We start from the raw sequence: 22,174 nt of genomic DNA, 5'->3' as shown, positions 1-22,174 counted from the left end.
GTGTGGTACGGGAATAAATGGGACATATAGACCAACAGAATAGAATAGAAAATCTAGAAATAAACCCTCGAGTATGTGGTCAGATGATCAAAAGATGTCAAGGTCATTCAACAGAGAAGGGACAGTCTCTTCAACAAATTGTTTTAGGACTGGATATCCACATGCAAAGCAATGAAGTTAAACCTTTATCTTATACCAGACACAAAAAAATTAACCCAAAATAGATTAAAAATCTAAACATAAGACCTAAAACTATAAAACTCTTAGACAAAAACAGGGAAAAACCTTCATAACATTGAATTTGGCAATGATTTCTTGGATATGACACCAAAAGCACAGGCAAGAAAAAAGCAACATAGACAAATGTGACTACATAAAACTTTAAATTTTTGTGCAACAAAGGATACAATTAACAGAGTGAAAGTCACCTAGGGAATGAGGGAATGTATTTCCAAATTACATATCTGGTAAGAGTTTAATATCCAGACTATATGAAGAACTCCTACAACTCAACAACAACAAATAGAATAACCCAATTTAAAAATAGGCAAAGGACTTCAACAGACATTTTCCCAAATATGATATACAAATGGCCAATAAGCATATGAAAAGATTCTCAAAATCACTAATCATCAGAGAAATACAAAGCAAAGCCAAAATGAGATATCACCTCACATCCATTAGGATGGCTAATATCAAGAAAGACAGGAAGAAGGAGAAGAAGAAGGGGGAGAGAAGGTAGTTGGGGAGGAGAGGGAGGAGGAGGAGGAGAAGGAGGGGGAGGGGGAGACAGATGGGGCATTGAAGGGGAGGAGGAGGTGAAGGAAGAAAGAACAAGGAAGGAAGGAAGGAAGGAAGGAAGGAAGGAAGGAAGGAAGGAAGGAAGAAAATAACATGTGCTGATGTGGATGTGGAGCAATCGGAACTCTTGTGCACTGTTGGTAGTATTGTAAAATGCTGCTATTTCTATGGAAAATAAAAATTAAAAACAGAATTACCTTATGATCCATCAATTCCACTACTGGGTTTATATCCAAAAGAATAGAAAGCAGGATCTCAGAAAGATATTTACACATCCATGTTCATAGCAGCATTATTCATAATAGCCATGAGGTGGAAGCAACCCAGATGTCCATCAACAAATAGATTTTTTAAAACATGGTAGATACACACAAGAGAATATTATTCAGCCTTAAAAAGGAAGGAAATTCTAATGTATCCTACAACACAGATGAATGTGGATGGGTAAAATAAGTCAGTCATAAAAAGACAAATACTGTATTATTTCACTAATACATGGTACCTAGAGTGGTCAAACGCATAGAGACAGAAATTAGAATGGTAGTTTCCAGGGAATAGGGAGAGGGAAGAATGAGGAGTTATTGTTTAATGGGTCTACAGTTTCAGTTTGCTAGATGAAAAGTCCTGGAGGTGGACGGTGGTGATGATTATCCAACATTATGGATGTACTTAATACCACTAAACTGTACACTTAAAAATAGTTAAAACAGGGCACCTGGGTAGCTCAGCTGGCTAAGTATCCCACTCTTGGTTTCAGTTCAGGTCATGGTCTCACAGTTCGTGGGATCAAGCCCCAAATCAGGCTCTGTGCTAACAGTGCAGGGCCTGCTTGGGATTCTCTCTCTCCCTCTCTCTCTGACCCTTCCTTGCTCATCATGAAGTCTCTCTCTCAAAATGAATAAAGTATGTATATATATATGTGTGTGTGTGTGTGTGTGTGTGTGTGTGTGTGTGTAATGGAATATTACCCAGCCATCAAAGAGAATGAAATCTTGCCATTTGCAATGATGTGGCTGGAGCTAGAGTTTCTTGTGTTAAGGAAAATAAATCAGTCAGAGAAAGACAAATACCATATGATTTCACTCTTATGTGAAATTTAAGAAACAAAACAGATGAACATAGGGGAAGGGAAAAAGAAAGAGAGGGAGGCAAACCATAAGAGACTCTTAACAGTGGAGAACAAATGTAAGGTGATGGAAGGGAGGTGGTTAGGGTTGATGGAGGGGTGTTGGGTGGGGGGATGGGCTAAACGGGTGTTTGGCATTAAGGAGGGCGCTTGTTGGGATGAGCACTGGGTATTCTATGTAAATGATCAATCACTAAATTCTACTCCTGAAACCAATATTACACTATATGTTAACTAACTAGAATTTAAGTAAAAACTTGAGACAAACAAAACTAGGTAAAATAGTAAATTTTATGTCTATTTTACTACAATCAAAGAAAAGAGGGGGAAATAATATAAAGAGATCCCATGTACTCTTCACTCCATTTCCGCCAATGTTAACATCTTGCAAAACCATGGTACAGTATATCACAACCTGGATATTGACCTTGATACAGTCAAGTTATAGAGCAAATGCATCACCACAAGAATCCCTTATGTTGCTCTTTTATAACCACACTTCTTTCCCTTCCTCACCAGCCTCTCCTTAGCCCCTACAATCCACAAATCCATTCTCCATTTCTATACTTTGTCATTTCAAGAGTATTGTAGAAATGGACTTATACCATCTTTATGCGATTGACTTTTTTTCAGTCACATAGTTCTCTGGAGATTCATCCAGGTTCTTGGGTATATCATTAGTTTGTTCTTTTTTACAGCTGACTGCTATTCTATGGTACAGATGTACCACAACTAGCTCATTTACCCTCTGAAAGACATCTGGGTTGTTTCTAGATTTTGGCTATTGTGAATAAAGCTGATAAAATGTTTGTGAAAAACAAAAGGGAGAGGAAATCTGGCCACATGCTACCACATGGATGAATCTTGAGGACATTACCCTAAATGGAATAAGCCAGTTACAAAAAAGACAAATACTATATGAGTCCCACTTATAAGAGGTATCTAAAGGTAGTCAAATTTAGAAACAGAAAATAGAATGGTGGTTGCTAGGGGTTGTGGGGAGGAGGAAATAGGGAATTGTTGTTTAAAGGTACAGAGTTTCTGTTTGCCAGGTGAAAAAGTTCTGGAGATCTGTTTCACAATAATGTGAATATACTGAACACAACTACATGCACGTAACATGATTACTATGACAAATTTTATGCTGTGTGATTTTTGCCACAATAAAAATAAGATAACTTCATCCAGTATTTCTGTTTCACAGATGAGGAAACAAACTCAAGAATGTTTTGTGATTAGACCAATGTCACACAGAGCATTAGTGCTGAAGCTGGACTGAAATGCAGCTCTTTTGACAATTGTTACTTTCTACTGAAAACTAACAGGGCTATAAAACTTTTGCAATTAGATTAGAACGTTCCAAATAAAGCTTTCATAGAAAATCCATGGCTAATATTTCTTTAAAAGGAAAAGAAAATTTAATTTTCTGAGAATGATTTTAGCAAGAATTTTATCTACAAGGGAACATGGTTATTTTCTTACCTTCAAAAACTTTGCTTGGAGTTGCATTAATGCATCAATTCTTTTCCGTTCTTTTAGTTTGGTCAACATCTTCTTTTGCCAAGGATCACATTTTGGCTTAATCTAAGGGACAAACATGTTCATACAAAGTTACAACATAACAGAATGGTTCTAAAAAAAAGTTGCAAGCAAAGAGATTCAAGGGCCTTCTGAAATGGGATCTAATCTTGGTGCTAGAAAGTTTGCCAAGATCATGGGACATCTTGGAAAGGGTCTGCATGGGTTCACAGATCCATGGAGGGAGATGGCAGCAGCAATTCCTGTTGGTGCCTGGCCTATGAGATACATTACTAGCTTCAACCGGGACGACACAGGACCATCCATGAGCAGGAGGGACCCTAAATCCATCAGTGTTGGGCACCACACTTGATTTATGGGGGAAGAAAAGTGTACCCACAAATACTCCACAAGTAAAAATTTACCTTCTGCATTAATAGGGTATATTTCAAAAACTAGACCCATAGCTGTAAATACATCAACATACTCATAACTCTCAAATTTATATCTAGCTCTAAGCTCCAGTCTATTATATCCAACTATCTCCTTGATATCTATAGTTGGAAGGCAAATGTAACAATCTAAAACAGAAAGTCTGGCTGTTCCCACACCAACCACCTATTTGCTCAAGCCCCAGGAGATTTCTCTCCTTTCCCACCTTCCATCTTACCATACAAGACTTTTCTTTCTTTCACAATTAGTTGATCCTCATTATTCATGGATTTTGTATTTGAAAACTTTCTACTCACTAAAATTTATTTTTAAAACCCAAACAAATAGTAGTAGATCTATCCAGGTTATTCATGGACATGCAAAGGATGGTGAAAAATTTGAGTCATCCAACCCCACATTCCCAGATGAGGTCAAACAAGGTGACATTCTGCCTTCTTGTTTCAGTTCTCATACTGTAAACAAGTTCTTTTTATTTCTACATTTTCATGTTTTTTACTGATGATGTCACTGCTTAAAATGGCCCCTAGGTATAGTGCTGAAGTATTCCTAGTGTTCCTAAGTACAGGAAGGCTGTAATATATGTTATAGAAGATATACATATGTTTGATAAGTTTTTTTCAGGCATGAGTTATAGTGCTATTGGCCACGAATTCAATGTTAATGAATCAAAAACATATATTAGTCTTTAAACAGAAACACACAGGGGCGCCTGGGTGGCGCAGTCGGTTAAGCGTCCGACTTCAGCCAGGTCACGATCTCGCGGTCCGTGAGTTCGAGCCCCGCGTCAGGCTCTGGGCTGATGGCTCGGAGCCTGGAGCCTGTTTCCGATTCTGTGTCTCCCTCTCTCTCTGCCCCTCCCCCGTTCATGCTCTGTCTCTCTCTGTCCCAAAAATAAATAAAAAAAAAAACGTTGAAAAAAAAAATTAAAAAAAAAAAAAAAAAAAAACAGAAACACACATAAATCAAGGTTATGTATTGATCAGTTGATGAATAAACTTTGTATTTTCCCTATGAACAATGGTTCTGTATTTGTTAATTCAGTGTTTGTGGCAACTTTATAGAACATAGTAACCCCAAACAATGAGAATCCACTATACTTACCACTACCCAAAATCATCTTGTTTAATCTGCTTCTGTATTGTTTGTAAATTGTGTATCTCCAGCACCAAGGGTCATGCCTCAAACATAGTATATACTCAATGAATAGTTTTTGACTAAAAAGCTGGATTTACACAGCTCACTTATACCTTTGAACGTTATTCTTTGTTCTAGCCAAGTAGCCAAGACCACTAACAACAAGAGAGTTCTGACTCAATACAGAGTACAGGATCATGGGGGCTTTTCAGAGAAGGCAGGTCAACATGGCTAACTTCAACATGGACCCAAGGCAGGAAGGAGCTGGGGGAGATTGGTGTACCTACCGTTGGTCCTACGGGACAGTTTGCTTAGGGCACTGAGGCGAGGGGAAAATAGGGACCCGACAGACCTGGTGCTACCAGGTTGCTTGGCCTGCTTGTAGGATACTTTATGACCATGCTGACATCACTGACAGGTGACTATCACTACAGGTCTCCTTACCTTTATAAAGGAAATCCAGTTAGCTTTCTTTTTCAAGGCCATACCAGGTCCTGCCAAACCCAAATTCTCCATAGTAGCTATCTTCGCATCATAGTCTGGAAATGTTTGCATTCTCTGTTGCTCCATAAAGATGCTTTGAAATTTTTGGGAAACCTAAACAGGATTAAGGCAAAGTTTCTCTTAAAGGGTCAGATAGTAAATATTTTAGTCTTTGCAGACCATATATATGGTCTCTGTTGCAAATACTCAAGTCTGCATTTGTGGTATAAAAGCAGTCATAGTAATATGTAAACTAATGGGCATGGATGAATTCCAATAAAACTTTATTAAAAAAGAAAACAAAACAGGTGGTGGCCTGCAGCTGTCATTTGCTGACTCTGCTCTAAGGAATTAGAGAACCAGAATAAACAGTACCCAAATATAAGAACTCTTCCTACACACACAAAAAATTGTTGTAATGTGATTGATTATCTTGTGAGCACAAGCACTGCACATAACACTGTTACAAGAAAATCAGAAGTGGAGGGGGAGCCTGGGTGGCTCAGTCGGTTAAGCATCTGACTTCAGCTCAGGTCATCATCTTGTGGTTCACGAGTTTAAGGCCCCGCATCTGGCTCTGTGCTGACAGCTCAGAGCCTGGAACCTACTTCAGATTCTGTCTCTCTCTTTCTCTGCCCCTCCCCTGCTCACACTTGGTCTCTCTCAAAAATAAATTTAAAAAAACGTTCAAAATAATCAGAAGTGGAAAGTATTGCTATGTAAAGGAAACAAGCTGTTCTTTTGGAACAAGTTTGCTCAGCAGCTTCATGGGTTGGTTGGTTTGTTTGTTTGTTATCATTGATGATAGCTACTGTGTTATCATTTATTTTTGTTTATTTTGACTCTTTTAAAAACACCGTCTTATTCCAATTCCAGTTTTTGTTTATCACAATGCTTGCTGACAATGAGGGTAAGGTACTCCCTAGAAGTGCTCTGCTGCAAAGAAAGGCAAGAGCTGAAACATCATCACCTTCAAAGAAACCAGAGGACATGTGATACCACCGGTTTCAGGAAGCATAAAGAGACCATGTTACATATTAGTAGAAATAATCCTAGTAAAATCATGCTGGAACAAGCACACATGGAAGTGAAAGTTGAATGTCATGGCAAATGGTGACAGGGAGGACAGTGGCTCCTTCTTACACAAAGAGCATTCAAACACATTCAGATTTTAGTTTTGCCTGTTTGGATCAATCAATTTACTATTTTTCCCTAGCGAATACATATGCTTGCAAAATTCCACGCCCAGACCTAAAGTAATATCTTTATTGTTGATGCTTTGGCTGAAAACTTTATATTCTAAATTTAAAGCTATCCATACATAATTTTATTTTTCCCTTTGAAATGAGTTTTAACATGGTTTCTATTAATACGAGTTTTTTTTAAAGGAAGTGCAACACTGTGTTATAGTTCAGCAGACTGCATGACTTTAAAAAATCACTACATAATATAAAACTCTATTGAATTTAAAGAATTTTTGCCAATAGGAGAGCTACTACAACACATTCCGAGAATCGAAGGGCTCAAGACACTAGACAACTCCATTATCTAGTTGTCTTCTCCATTATCTTCCAAGTCTTGGCTACTTTTATACCATCTACTATGGACTATAAACTACTCTTTCTTCAAATTCTACAGAAAAATAAATCCTGTGATCCCTCTGTGTTGTATATTCAAGAGACCCAGTACTCTTACAGAGGGGAAGTTCAAGTGCTAATCTAAATCTCACCTATTACAATTAAATTTTATCACTCTAGAAACAATTGAGGCAGCATAAATATCCAACTTTGTGGCAAACAGTAGTGTTTTCTTTCACGAACACCTATCTTCGTATTAAGAAAGAGTCCATCAAGTACCAGGTTAAAGAGTTCCATTTCCTTAGTAGCATCCCTTAGCTCTTCCACGTCATATGGGATATTAAAATGGGAGAGCAGGAGCCTCAGCTGGGGTTTCAGTCCTTCTCTTTCAGTCATGTGTTGGGGCAGGGAGAAAGCAGCTTCTGTTCTTGTCAGCCCTAAAAAAAAAAAAAACAAAAACAAAAAACAAAAAAAAAACAAAAAAACCCAAAACCAAGAACACTAAGACCAATAAACACTAATCAGGGAGGGAAAATGGAGTGCTCTGTGAGATAACTAAAGGCAGGAGCTTCTCTGTTCACAGGGAGGCCCATTCTGCTCTTTGCCCAAGCTTCTCTGGCACAATTTACAGACCAGGCCATCCTGGGCCATGCCTATCTGACAAACCCTTGATGCTGGCTTTCTGGGGGAGGTAGCAAGGACCACTCACCTTCACACAGCCTGTAGGAGAAACCCAACAGACCCTTTGAAGAATGACTTAGTGGGAGAACTACCTATAGTCCTTTGTGGTAAACAAAGATTATGATTTATAAATTAACCAACAAATTAGAAGAAAGTGAGAGCTTTTATCTCCTTTTGCCTGGCTCACTCCTGCTCATTTTTAAGGACCCAGTTCAGACGGCCTTCCTCTGAGACGCCTTCTCTGATTCCCTACAACTAAGATGGCTGCCACTTCAGGTGCTCCTGTGTCACCCTGTACATATCCCAAGCAAATATGCCACTCAGAGTAGAAACCTGATTAGGTTTCTTAGTTATCTATAACACAAGGTAAGGGCAGGAGGACCATTAAATTGATTCAGATAAGGAAATTATTTTTTAAGCATGTAATATTAAAACTGAAAGAGACCTTAGGTATCACTTAATCTGAAAGGTGTATTTTGGAGATGAATAAATTGAAGCCCAAAGAGATGAAATGACCTGAACAGGCCCACAGTGAGGCCACTACAGAAATATATCTGGAACCTAGTACTCTCAACTTCAAGTTCATTGCTTTTCTCCCTCTCTCTTTATTTGTCAGTTATAAAGAGGGAGATAATAATGTCTAAGAAAAGTATTTTTCTTATTTTTTCCATCATAAAATATTAAATTAATACTTGTTTATTAAGAAGATATAACTTCTTGGCATATAGAAAAATGTCAAGCAAGATCAATGCCATAAAACAACACATGTGCAAAACCACAATCTTCTTTCTCCACATTACCCAAGGAGAGAGAAGACTGATATCTTACCTGAAATGCTAGTATCCACAGGGTCTAGAGATCCAGAACTCTGGATATTAGGGTCGATGTCATCAACACATACATTTTCATTCTCCTGACAAGCCTCAGGAAATTCATCAATAGCTATACTCAGCACTTTGGAGATGGGCAAATACTGGAGGGACTATAGAAGAGCACAACCAAGAGGCCACATGTCAACTCAATTCTCACAGAAGCTTCCAGACTTAGGTTCAGAAGCAGCCCTTTGCTTTGATAGAGGAGGAGGAGATAGAGGTGGGTCTTAGTAACCTGCTCAAACATGGGGTGCTAAATGTGGATCTGGGAGACTTGTTGTGGTCACCAACACTAAGCAACCTGAACCTCTAAGTGGGTCTACATTGATCAAGCATCCATTATGGACAAGACACTCTGTGAGGTATTAGGGATACCAACAAGAATAAGACATGGACTTGGGGCACCTGGGTGGCTCAGTTGGTTAAGCATCTTGACTTCGGCTCAGGTCATGATCTCGCGGTCAATGAGTTTGACCCCCGCATCGGGCTCTGTGCTGACAGCTCAGAGCCTGGAGCCTGTTTCAGATTCTGTGTCTCCCTCTCTCTCTGACCCTCCCCCATTCATGCTCTGTCTCTCTCTGTCTCAAAAATAAATAAAAACGTTAAAAAAATTATTAAAAAAAAAAAAGAATAAGACATAGACCAACCTCAAAGAGTTCACAGTTTAATGGGGGGACAAAGACTTATGAGCACAGTGTTATTATGTCATGTGACTGGGGAGAGAGGATTCACAGGTAGACACCATAGTGACCAACTAGGGAAGGACTGAAATTAGGATGATGGCCAGTTTTCTGGTTTGGGTAATTCAGTGGATGGTAGTATCACTGAGATGAGCCATAGATGAGTAGGAAAAGATTTAGGTAGCAAAATAATAATCTTCCTAAAATAGACATATGATCACATCACTCCTTTCTGATGCCTCTAGCCTGGGTTACAGCCTCTCATTGGTGACTCTATTTACTCTGTGATTATACTTATTCTGTTCTTTTCTATTCCGTCCTATTCTTTCTTACCACATGGTATTTCAGTTGAATATTTACTTGCTCATTTCCCTTCCAGCCTGGGACCCAGTTACTTTTTTCAGCAAAGCCCATATTGTTGTTTCATGGCCCTGGACATGTACCTGGCATGTATTAGACCCTTATTAGATACTGCTGAATAAAAAAGCAGATCTAAAGGGGACATCATAAATTCTGAACAAGATGATGAGAACAAGAACTTGCAGAGTGAATATGAAATAATACAGCAGACACATGTTTGAAAAAACTAAATTAATGGAGTGGTTTCATTAGAGCAAGTTTTCAAAAAAAACATTTTCAAAGGTTTCAAAGAAAAAAAGCTAATGACTAATTATTTTCCTGTCATTCGTAGGGCAAGTAGAACACAGAAGCAGTGACAATCCAAAAGTAGGTGACAGGTGTGAAAAAACAATGCTGACCATCATGGGAGGGCACTATATTATCATATAACTATGTTTCACATACCCGTAGGTAGTGGTGAACAGTCCTGAGCGAGTGTAGGTGACACACAAGCCACTTTGTGTAAATAGTCAGGTCTTCTTGTGTCACTAAGTTAGAAGGATTGTTTTTTCCCAGAAGGAAGTTTTCTCGTGCAACAGACAATCTTTCAGCTCTCTGAAGGGCATCATTGTATTCCTGCATAATGTAGGCAACTTGTTTCTTTTTAAGAGGAAGGCAGAGTCAGAACACGATTATTTGCAAGCTGTTCTCTTGTGTCATTTGCTTCCAAGCATAGGCTAATGCTGTTTGGGGGCCAAATAAGAGGCTCCTAGAATATCAAAATTCTTTCACATTCTGAATTTGACTGACAAGGGCAGCAGTCATATTCTTAGGAGAGAGAAGCAAAGAGTCAGTGCATATGGATGTTTGGTAACTATAGGGGGTTTCTTAGCTTTTTATCTATAGCACAGGAGGCCAAATCCATGAAGAAAAATGCATTTTCTATCATACAAAAGTTCCTTTAAATCTCATCCTTAAAAATAGGTGCCATTATCTTCTGCCACAGGCAGAACAGGTAAATAGGTACATCCATTAGTTCCTTTACCATCTTTAGCCATGACTTAAAAAAACTGAAAAGCTACACTGTTGAAAAACAGTATGGAGATTCCTCAAAAAATTAAAAATAGAAATACCATATAATCTAACGATCCCACTTCTGGGGACATATCTAAATAAAACAAAATCAGTATCTCAAAGAGATATCTGTATTCCCATGGCCACTGAAACATTATTCTCAATAGCCAAGATACAGAAACAGTCTAAGAGTCTGCTTATGGATGAATGAATAAAGAAGATGTGGTATATTACACACAATGGAATATTATTCAGTAATGAGAAAGAAGGAAATCCTAACACCTGTGACTGACATTAGGAATGGACTTGGAGGATGTTATGCTAAGTGAAATAACTGAGACAGAGAAAGACAAATACTGTATGATTACATGATGATTTTTTTTTAAAAAGTTGAACTCATAGAAGCAGAGAGTAGAACAGTGGTTACCAGGGACTACAGAGTGGAGAAATATTGGTCAAAGGGTACAGATTTGCAGTTGTGCAAGATGAATGAGTCTAGAGATCTAATGTACAGGTATGATGACCATACTTAATAATGTGTATTGACAAGCTTATTGATCATTTTGTTTCATTATAAAAAAGAGGGGTACCTGGGTGGCTCAGATGGTTAAGCATCTGACCCTTGATTTTGGCTCGAGTCATGATCTTACAGTTGTGAGATAAAGCCCTGTGTCAAGCTCTGTGCTGAGTGTGGAGCCTGCTTAAAAAATTCTCTCTCTCTCTCTCTCTCTCTCTCTCTCTCTCTCTCTGTGTGTGTGTGTCCCCCACACCACTCTTTCTCTGAAAAAAAAAAAAAAAAAAAAAAGAGCCCATAGGTTCTGTTCTTGAGATTCCTACCTTGTAAAGAGAATAAAGTTGCTCCATAATCTTACTGTGCTGGCAAAACCTCTTCCATCTAAGCATGTGTAAATATTTACTCTGGGCCAGCTGGGTAATTCTCTCTGTATAATACTTTAACAAAAACAATGATAAAAATTAACACTTAGAATACAATTATAGTAGAAAGACTGAAGTCTTAAGAACACTAACAATAGGAAAATCACTCTCTGGTTGCTTCAGAATGATGGATTTTTCCTACACGAAGATCATAAAATTAAGAAACCTGGCTCAAGACACCATTAAACTTTAAATGAGGCAAGTAGTTATTTCTAAATCTATATGATATGTTGCCAATCTAATAGATGGTACTTTATCATTTAGTCAACAATTTTAGCAGTGACATAAAAGCCTGTACAATTGTCTAAGGCTACACTGAAAATTTCTTAAAAACTGAAGTTATAAGTCTAAAAATACGAAGCACATTATAGGTAAGATTATAGCCTTTAATCTTAGACCAGAAATTTTATTTATACTTAAAAATAGTCAAATAAACCAACCATTTTTAATGTTTATTTATGATAATAAATATAATACTGGCCATGATGGAACAGGTAGGAACAGACTCATCCTTCCATCATAAATAACTAGAAAATAGGACAAAATAAACAGGACAACTATTTTCTGACATAAAACAACACACAATGCAGGACTGTGGTCCTTGAAGGACACGAATGCTATGAGCCCTACAATCACCTTGGTTTTCTGCCTGAAGAAGGCAGTTTCTGAACCACAGAATAAGAGAGGAAATCCCAAACAGAGCACGGCAGTCTCTCTGAGTTAAGGAGAGAGAAATTGAAGCTTCAGAGGCTGAGTCAGCTGGAATTTACAGGGCAGAGTACTGGAGAGAGGGATGTTGTGCAGAGAAAGGGCTCCAGAAATCTGCATGGAGATCTCTTTGAGCTTTTTGCTGACTATTAAACTATGCATTACAGAGGGTGAAACTCCATGAGGCCATGCAAAGAAAAACTGACTAGGGAAGTATAAACTGAATAGTTCTCACAGTTCATACAGGGACAAGAAATGTTCAAGTTCCAGTTAAAGGGAAGAGTCCTCATTGCCACCTGACATGTTCAGTGGAGACACCAGAGAGTCACACTTTAGTAATAAGGATAAATGATCCTGAGTGAAAGTTAGTCTAAACTTGATCTAGCTTGATACCAAGCCTTGAAAGTATGAAGCCGATCTACAACTTAAATGCCTGTCAGAATAAACTCCAATACTCTTTAAAAGGAATTTAAAAAACCAGCATTCATTGCTGGAGGGGTTGTGGGTGAGAGGGGTGGGCTGAAAGCATAAGGGGCATTAAAAAAGACACTTGTTGGGATGAGCACTAGGTGTTATACATAGGGAATGGATTTCTGGAATCTACTGAAATCATTATTGCACTATATGCTAACTAACTTGGATGTAAATTTAAAAAAATCAGCATACAAAAATGTAAGATTGAAATGTCCAGTGTCAAAAAAAATTACTAGACATGCAAAGAAGCAGGAAAATGTGACCCAAAAGCAGGAGAAAAATTAATGAAGAGAATCAGACCCAGAAATGGCACCAGTGATGAAATTAGCGAATAAGAACTTTAAAAGAGCTAATATACTAATATGCACAGCATGTTCAAGGACTGAAAGGAAGGGGCACCTGGGTGGCTCAGTCAGTTAAGCATCCAACTGTGGCTCAGGTCACGATCTCATGGTTCATGGGTTCAAGCACCGTGTCGGGCTCTATGCTGACAGCTCAGAGCCTGGAGCCTGCTTTGGATTCTGTGTCTCCGTCTCTCTCTGCCCCTCCCCTGCTCACATTCTATCTCTCTCTTTCAAATATAAATAATCATTTTTTTATAAAAATGATTAAAAGGAAAATGTGAACATAATAAGGAGAGAAATGAAAAATACCAAAAAAATCAAATAGAAGTACATAAGAAAACTACAATATATGAAATGAAAAATTCATTGGATATGATTAACAGCAGCTTAGTGCAGAAGAAAAGATTAGTGAACTTGAAGATATAGCAATAGAAACTATACAAAATGAAGCACTGAGGGAAAAAAAAGACAGGATAAATTAACAGAGCTTCGTTGACTTACAGAATGATACAAAGTGATTGAACAAATGTCTAATCAGAGTCCCAGCAGGAAGGAAGGAGATGGAAAATATATTTAAAGAAATAATATTTGAAAACTTTCAAAAACTGATGAAAATGATAAAAATCACAATCCAAGTAGGTCAACTAACTCCTAGCAAGAGAAACATAAGGAAAAACTCATCAAGGAATACCATAGTCAAATAGCTTAAAACCATTAGAGAAAATCTTTTTTTTTTAATTAAAAATTTTTTTAATGTTCATTTTTGAGAGAGAGAGCAAGCACAAGCAGGGAAGGGACAGAGAGAGAAAGGGAGACACAGAATCTGAAACAGGTTCCAGGCTCTGAGCTGTCAGCACAGAGCCCGATGAAGGGTTTGAACTTGAGAACAGCAAGATCATGACCTGAGCCGAAGTTGGATGCCCAATGTACTGTGCCACCTAGACACCCCTAAGAGAAAATCTTAAAAGCACCCACAGAACAAAAGGACACATTGTGTTAGGAAATGAAAACTATCTATGCCAGAAGACAGTGGAGCAACATCTTTAAAGTGACAAAGGAGAAAAACTATCAACCTAGAATTTTACATTCAACAAAAATACCCTTCTAAAATGAAGGCAAAATGAAGACTTTTTGCAAAAAAAAAGCAAAGACATTATTCATGGCCGATCGGCAGTACAAGACATGTTAAAGTCTGTTCTTTTTTTTTTTTTTTAAGTTTATTTATTTTTGAGAGAAAGCAAACACAAGCAGGGGAGGGACAGAGAAAGACACAGAATCCAAAGCAGGCTCCAGACTCTGAGCTGTCAGTACAGAACCCAACATGGGGTTTGAACCCACAAACTGTGAGATCATGACCTGAGCTGAAGTCAGAAGCTTAACTGACTGAGCCACCCAGGCGCCCCTAAAGTCTGTTCTCTAGGCAGAAGATAAATTATATCATATGGAAGCTTAGGCTACACCAAGGTTTCTTAAACCCAGCACTATTGACATTTGGGACTGGATAATTCTTTGTGGTGTGGCTATTCTGTGCATAGTAAAATATGTAGCAGCATCCCTGGCCTCTACCCACTAGATGCCAGTAGGAATCCATTCCTCTCCCAAATTATGACAAAATGTCTCTAGACGCTGCCACATGTCCACCATCTCCAGTCTCCCCTTCTCTCCGCTGACAATCACAGATATACACAAAAGAATGAAGAGTGCCAGAATGATAGGAAAGTGAATCTTAGATGACGGTAATGACAAAAGTTTAGGTGGCAAATAGAATCTCAACATCTTTTATTTCTTTGTGATTAATTTATTCATTAATTGCTAGTTGCTAATGAACTAATTTGCATGCAGAGTGAGAATATAACTCATAACATAAGAGTAAAGAACAAAGAGTTTTAAAAACCAAAGCAATACATGCTTATTATAAGAAATTTAGAAAATATATAAAAGTAAAAAGAAGAGATTCATTGTTCTGCCATCCAAAGATAGTGATTGCTAACATTTTGGTCTATGTCCTTCAAGTGTTTTTTCTATATATTATATGACCGTTATTATGACACACACACACTTTAGTTTTTGTCAACAAATATTACATAATAACAGAATAGTTTCTTATGCTAAAAAATGTTTAATGGTAGAACAATATTCTATCCAGTATTATGCTATTTTTCTTAACTCTCCTATTGTTTGATATTTAGGCAATTCTGATTTTTTCACTTTTATTGTAATGTTGCAATAATAATCTTTATGGAAAATGTTTTCTACCATATTTTGAGTTATTTTCTTAAAATACATTTTCAGAAATATATTCCCTAGCTAAGTCAACAGCTTTTTGAGGGCTGAGACTTTCTTAGTATTGTATTGCTTCATAATACCAGCACAGGGACTAATTGATAGAAACTTAGTCAATAGTTTAGTGAGTATAACTAAATTTCTATTAATTTCCAGATCTGTTTTTCAAATTGCAGCATGACTCTTACCTGCAACAGAAGCAAAGGTAAATTTTCAGGAGTGTACTCTCTTCTTAGGCAGCTCTCTAGCTCCCTCTGCATGACATCTGCTTGAACAACAAGGGGCTTTGACTCAGCCACCTGAACCCCAGGCAGCAGAACAGGCAAACAAAGAAATAAGGAAGAAAAATTACCATTGTTTACGACAGCAAATGATATTCAATTTCTGATAGTTTTTACACAACATGTTATACTGTTATACCTCGATTTCCAAATAATGAATTGTAATAGCACAAATCAAGAAACTGTAAAATTTCAAAACATCACAAAAAATAGGTATCTCCAAAGAAGTAGTGGCCTACTCTGATCTAGCAGTGAGCATTGGGCTGTTTTGCTCTCATAACACTGTCAATAACATCAGCTGGCGTTTGCTGAAAATAAAGTTTTCTTGCTAAATGTTTCAAAAAGTTAGCAAAATCCAGTGTATTGTTGTATTACAATACAATTGTGTATTACAATTACACTCTCCTACTCACCTGTAAAGTTTTCTTTAGAGCCAATTCCCTTTCTCTTCGAAAGTAAGAAATGTCCTTGGGCATTCGAATAGAGCTGCAGAAAGATTTATGCAATAGAAGCTGTAATTATAGAAACTGTAATAAACCAAATTATAGATAGGCCCTGATTACTCTTCAGAACTGCTCATTTCTAAATAACTATGTCATATTATACTGGATTATTGAGAGCATGTAAAGACCATGTGCTTCTGTCTTAGTCTGAATCTCTCTTGTGTCTAACTCATGTTTGCTAAGCCTTTCCATGGGCCAATTTTCCTTTCCTTCACTCTAACATGGTTTTCCTACTCTCCTTGATTTACCTCTCTATTTTCAATTCCAGAGTACCGGAAGAAGCACAATGATTAAGATTCCCCCCCACACACATATTTCCTCCAGTAACCTCATCTCTAACGAGTACTATGCTTATCAGACATCTCTTTCACCCTACACAAAACTAGTATCAGTTTAAACAAGATGTTTTTATTGTTGTGTTCTTGCTAATTTATTAAACATGAAATACTTTGAAAATTATTTTAACTGAGTTGTACTGTCTGAACCTAGTCATGAAGGAGTTGTTTGCACCATGGGCTCTGATATGAGAAGGCACAAGTAGCACAGCCGTGGGGCCCAGTAATGAAGGGGGACCCTGTGAAAGGAAGAAGGGAGCTCTCCCCATTGGGGGTAAGATACACTCCAAGGCTTGGCAGCTTTGGGAACATCAGAGTACAGCAACCCTGGTATAGACATCACTTTCTCAAGATAAAACTTTGCAGACATTGGCAAGGAAGCCACAGCAGGTAGCTGTGAAACACATGTGAGAAACCACCTAGAGATTTGAGAGGGATTGTAGGCAATGAAATTCAGGTTAATGTTGTTCATATGACCCTATTAGTCCCCATGGGTAGGTTTTAAGGAAAGATGAAAATAGACTGTTAGTTTGTATACTTGTCAGCAGTCCCTCTACCCCCACTTTAGGCAGTGGTCCTGTGAAAAGACCAGACAGGAGGTCCCTCAGCTACATGAGTCTAAGCAACTCACTGAGCCATTTGTGTTGAATTCCCAACTGAAGTTGGAGATAATGCCTCCCTATCTCCTCATATCTTGGCTTTGATGAAAAAAATGAGGCAAGCTCTGAAAAAGCCTTAAGAGTAAAAGCACTAATAAATCAAAGCTGTAGTTTCTGTGATTACTGGGTGCCTGAATCCTGGCTGCAACCTCATGGAGGTGGAGAACCAGTTACCAACTAGAAAGGGAACAGGCAGTCAGGGAAACAGAAGAAACCCATCCCTTTCCTTCCCTCTTGTCTTCTGATTTTTTTGGCATGCTGGAAGATTGAGCAGTGTCCTGGGCTTAGCTGCCTAAACCTTCTCTTATTCAAATCATGTTTTTCATCTCAGTTCATCTCCAAGTGTCTATGAATGACTTAAAAGAGTGGTGTGTACCTGAACCCATAAAAATCCACCCATGTGTTCAATCTAATATTGTTTATAGAGCATACAGTCATTCACCTACTCACTCAGCCAAGCACTTATGAGACATTTAACCACTACAAAGACCTGGGTTTGGGGGTAAACTGATAATAGATAACCAGAAAAAAAAAAAAAAGAAAAATTACCAAGGCACCACTATACTACAGTTCTTAATACATTTTTGAATCTAGTGGGTAATGAGAATACTAAAGTGATTATTTGAAGTGTACATTTTCCATTTTCCTTGGACTCCAGAACCTAGCACAACACCTGGCAAATAGAAGGTGCTTAGTATTGATCGAATTAATAAGTAGATTCTTCCAGGTGCAGTGATAAGTGCTTTGGGGGGAGTAGAGAAATACAAGTGTCCAGAGATTTCCCATCACTCTATTCTAAAAAATAAAAGAGACTTCAGGAAGACTTTCTAACACAATGTACAAAGAGGAGACACTTGTTTGACCCTGAGACACTGAAGCTGTAACAATATTGACACTTGATCTTTGTACAGTGTCTTCTAGTTTTCAAAGTGCTTTAACATGCATTACCTCACTTGATCCTTATAATATAGGCAAGGTACATATTTGTAACCTCATTCTTCACAGAAAGAAACCAAAGTTGAGAGAAATAATGACTTGCGTGGTTCCATTACCTTTTCGCTTCATCATACAATCTGCTTCCTACAACCAGTGGCTTCAAATACTAATTATAAAACACACTAAATACTAGTTCTTCAGAATCATCTTTGGAATGAGGTAGTAATGCATGTATTTACTGCTTCTTCCCCTGATCTTCTTTCCCTAACCCTCACCATCCACATTGTGTTTACTTGGCTATTCAACCTAACAGGGGCCTCATATTGTTCCTCTTGACCAATTGTAGCAATAATAGAAAGAGAGGGATTTGAAGATCCTGAGCCCATGAGACTTGCCACTTAGGGGCTGATCTTTTTACCTTGTTTCTTCAAAAGAGATTGCTATCATTGGATGCATTTACCTATAGAAAAGCTCCTAATAAAATACCATTTGCAGAATTCATTACCGAATATCTAGCATTATTTCAGTTTTTATATGCCTCATCAAAATCAAGGTCAAATTCAATTAAAACATTTTTGGAAAAAATGAGACCTCTTTGCACTTAGCATGATTTGTATAATAGCATCTGGAACTTTAAATTTTTGTTTTTTTATTTTTTTAATTTTTGAGATAGAGACAGAGCATGAGCAGGGGAGGGGCAGAGAGAGGGGGAGACACAGAATCTGAAGCGGGCTCCAGGCTCTGAGCTGTCAGCACAGAGCCTGACACGGGGCTTGAACTCACGGAGCATGAGATCATGACCTGAGCTGAAGTCGGACGCTCAACCAACTGAGCCACCCAGGCGCCCCATAGCATCTGGAAATTTAAAACAATGGTATTTGTGAGCACTTTTCTATTTTCCTTGGTAGGATATTGCCTCTAAATGTCTTAGCAATACTAGAATACAGGAAAAACTCATGGCCAGCCGTAAAATCTGAGCTTGAGATAATGCCAATTGTCTATATAAACAATAAGAGGGAGCTGATAGAGATTCTGGGGTGAAAGTGGGAGCTGAAGCCCCTGAAGACCATGCCTTCTCACTACTACTATTTACCTGTAAGCTTGATGAGTCTCCTGTTCTTCTATCTCAGACTTTAGTGCAGTCAGTTGCAAAGCCAATTCTTTTTCTAACTGCTGGATCCTTTCTGTGGAAGCGATCTTATAAATTTCATCCATGATTTGCATTTACTGTTTTACCGTATCCTGAAAAACAAGAGTACAAAGTTTCTGTGGCTGACTGACTCCCTTGGTAACCTTTATCCAGTGTATGAAACTTTGTCCCTCTTTCTTCAAGAAGTCATGCCAACTTTGTGATAATGTATGCTTTTGCAATTTGAGGAAACAGGCTGACTAGACTGTTGTCATTTATGACTTAATTACCATTTAGTAAATAGTAGAGAAAACAGAAATCAGAACCTCCATTGACTATGTTCAGCCCAGTTCACCTTCAGAAACATCCCTACTCGAGCTCTGATGATGGTGGTTTATTAAAACAAGAATGCCTCCCTCTGGCCCAACCTCTGCAGTCTTCATAAAGGCTTGTGGGAATTACACACTAAATGTTATTAACGGTGGTTAATGTGGTTAAGGTTGACTTATAGTATCACTTCAACTGGAACAAACAATAGGTGGGTATGGGATCCCTCTACATGCCTAGAGCATTTCTCCATAAGCCTTTTTTGAAGCCATGGACTTCTGACTAGGGAGAACATACTGAGGATGGAAAGCAACCTAATATGATCATGATCTTTGCACTTTGGGATTTGCAAGAAAGTCATACTTATGCATTTAAATGTGCTTTCTTAGCTCTGAATGCTTATATTTGGCATACTGCTTTTACCATTAAATAAAATAGTTGATAATGCTTCAGTCCTACCCCATCCAGTTCACAGCCTGTCAAATACAACACAGTTATTTACTAAGAACTTAGTCAGTAATTCTAATTACAACACAAATTAACTGCATGACCCAGAATGGAACCCACGATTTGTAGGGGATTCAGAAGATGATGTGTTTCCTGTGCTACTGCTGCTACTGTCCTGGATATGTGGGATAAAATAATTCTTGGGTCACATTAGAGAGGTTTAAAATATTTAACCCTTCCCTTTTTTGCTTTGACATTTCTAGATTTTCATTTTTTCTTTCAGAGATATTTCATTTTCACAAGTTAATCTGCTGTCATTCCAACAAATAATTAAGCTGTAGAGATGTTTTCTGTAGAGGCTTCCTTTGGGGCTTATTTATTCTTTTTATAAATATTAGGAATGGAAATGAGCATGCATGCTCAGTCTAGGTTGTGAACCTGCTGTAATAAATCTGTCATGTTTGGCACACTGCTGGAGCTCAAAAAAATGCATTGCTGTTCCTAGCAAAAATAAAATGTTGTTATGAAAAATATTTGCCACTTGGAAGTGTCCTTTCAAGTTGGGCAAACAGTGAAACAGCTGCCTTAACAGCTGCATTCCAATCAGCAGCCAAGAGTGGCAGCAACACGGGCTGGCTGATTCTTCTTCCAAAGGATGGACATTCTGCCTTCATTTCCTGATCAGTTTCAACACTTCGCAGCTCAGAAATGAGAACATTTAATCCTGCATCGTTTAGCTCACTGCACAGTGAAGTAAAGTATTCACAAAATTAACATCAGGAGAGGTCAGTCTTTGACAACTATCCATGAGATGGATCCAACCCAGAGGAATCCATGCCTGTTGAGCGCACACATCTAGTGCCAAAGAGACAAACAGCTCTGTGTATTGGAAGACGGGATAGGGTGGATCCCATTAGTGAGTACCTACCTGTTCTGTATCAGGCAGGCACTGGGCCCTCTTTTAAAGTTCCCACAAAGAGAGTCTCAAAATTATTCAAAAGCTTTTTAAAAAATAAGTAAATTTAATTAATTATTGATTGTAACAAATAAAAAACCTGCTTAAAAATGGTAAAATCTAGGGGCACCTGGGTGGCTCAGTTAAGTATCCGACTTTGGCTCAGGTCACGATCTTGTGGTTTGTTGAGTTCAACCCCGCATCAGGCTCTGCAATGACAGCTCAGAACCTGGAGCCTGCTTCTGATTCTGTGTCTCCCTTTCTCTGTCCCTCCCCTGCTCACACTCTGTGTGTGTGTCTCTCTCTCAAAAATAAATAAAAATTTTTTAAAAAGTGGTAAAATCTAAGCTCTCAGACAAAGATAGTAAGATTAGCTTGAGCAGTGTTTGTGGGTGTTCAATGGGTGGTTAAGGTGGGCTTTGATAGACTTAAAGAAGGCATGTTTAGAAGAGAAATACTGAGTAACTAGACTCTTCAGGAAAATACTGTGTCAAAAACTTCAAGGTGACTGACTACTAAAAGAATAAAAATGCAACACAGACCCTCTCAAACAAGTAGAGGTGGGAGGTAGGAATGAGTTTAATAAATCCAACAGAAATCAGGAAAAGAGAGAAAAAAGAAAAAAAGTATGGTAGAGATAAGTTCAAATATATCAATAATTATAATAAATGTAAATGGATTAAGCCCATCTATCAAAGTAAGATTGGTATTTTTTCTTCCTTAAATGTTTGGAATAATTCACCTATGAAACATCTCAACCTGAAATTTTCTCTATGGGAGGTTTTTAAATTACAGATTCAATCTCTCTCTTTTTTTTTGATGTTTATTTGTCTTAGAGAGAGAGAGAGAGAGAGAGAGAGAGAGAGAGAGGCAGGGGCAGAGAGATAGTGAGACACAGAATCTGAAGGAGGCTCCAGGCTCTGAGCTGTCAGCACAGAGCCCAACACGGGGCTCGAACCCACAGACTGTGAGATCATGACCTGAGCCAAAGTTGGACGCTCAACAAACTGAGTCACCTAGGCACCCCTACAGATTCAATATCTTTAACAGATTATGATTATTCATATTTTGTATTCCTTTTTGTGTTTATTTTAATAAATTTTTAAAAGAACATTTCAT

General features: G+C 38.1%; 1 protein-coding gene across 3 annotated transcripts in view; it reads right to left on the bottom strand.

Annotated features, from left to right (window-relative positions):
- Positions 1-22,174, bottom strand: part of LOC122220247 — a 95,999-nt gene that overhangs the window by 53,529 nt on the left and 20,296 nt on the right. For all 3 annotated transcript variants that reach the window (XM_042939508.1, XM_042939510.1, XM_042939509.1), the window contains 9 exons: positions 19,291-19,439; positions 16,178-16,250; positions 15,672-15,782; positions 11,576-11,689; positions 10,130-10,324; positions 8,602-8,755; positions 7,372-7,529; positions 5,477-5,629; positions 3,410-3,511 (listed from right to left, as the gene is read on the bottom strand). In XM_042939508.1, coding sequence (XP_042795442.1) covers positions 3,410-3,511; positions 5,477-5,629; positions 7,372-7,529; positions 8,602-8,755; positions 10,130-10,324; positions 11,576-11,689; positions 15,672-15,782; positions 16,178-16,250; positions 19,291-19,421 — 1,191 coding nt within the window. In that variant the 5' untranslated portion in view covers positions 19,422-19,439. The remainder of the gene's footprint in view (positions 1-3,409; positions 3,512-5,476; positions 5,630-7,371; positions 7,530-8,601; positions 8,756-10,129; positions 10,325-11,575; positions 11,690-15,671; positions 15,783-16,177; positions 16,251-19,290; positions 19,440-22,174) is intronic.

Source organism: Panthera leo, chromosome B2 (assembly GCF_018350215.1).
Source record: "Panthera leo isolate Ple1 chromosome B2, P.leo_Ple1_pat1.1, whole genome shotgun sequence".
NCBI classification, from domain to species: domain Eukaryota; kingdom Metazoa; phylum Chordata; class Mammalia; order Carnivora; family Felidae; genus Panthera; species Panthera leo.
The sequence above is the reverse complement of the archived record's forward strand: the minus strand, read 5'-3'. Positions and strand labels throughout refer to the sequence as shown.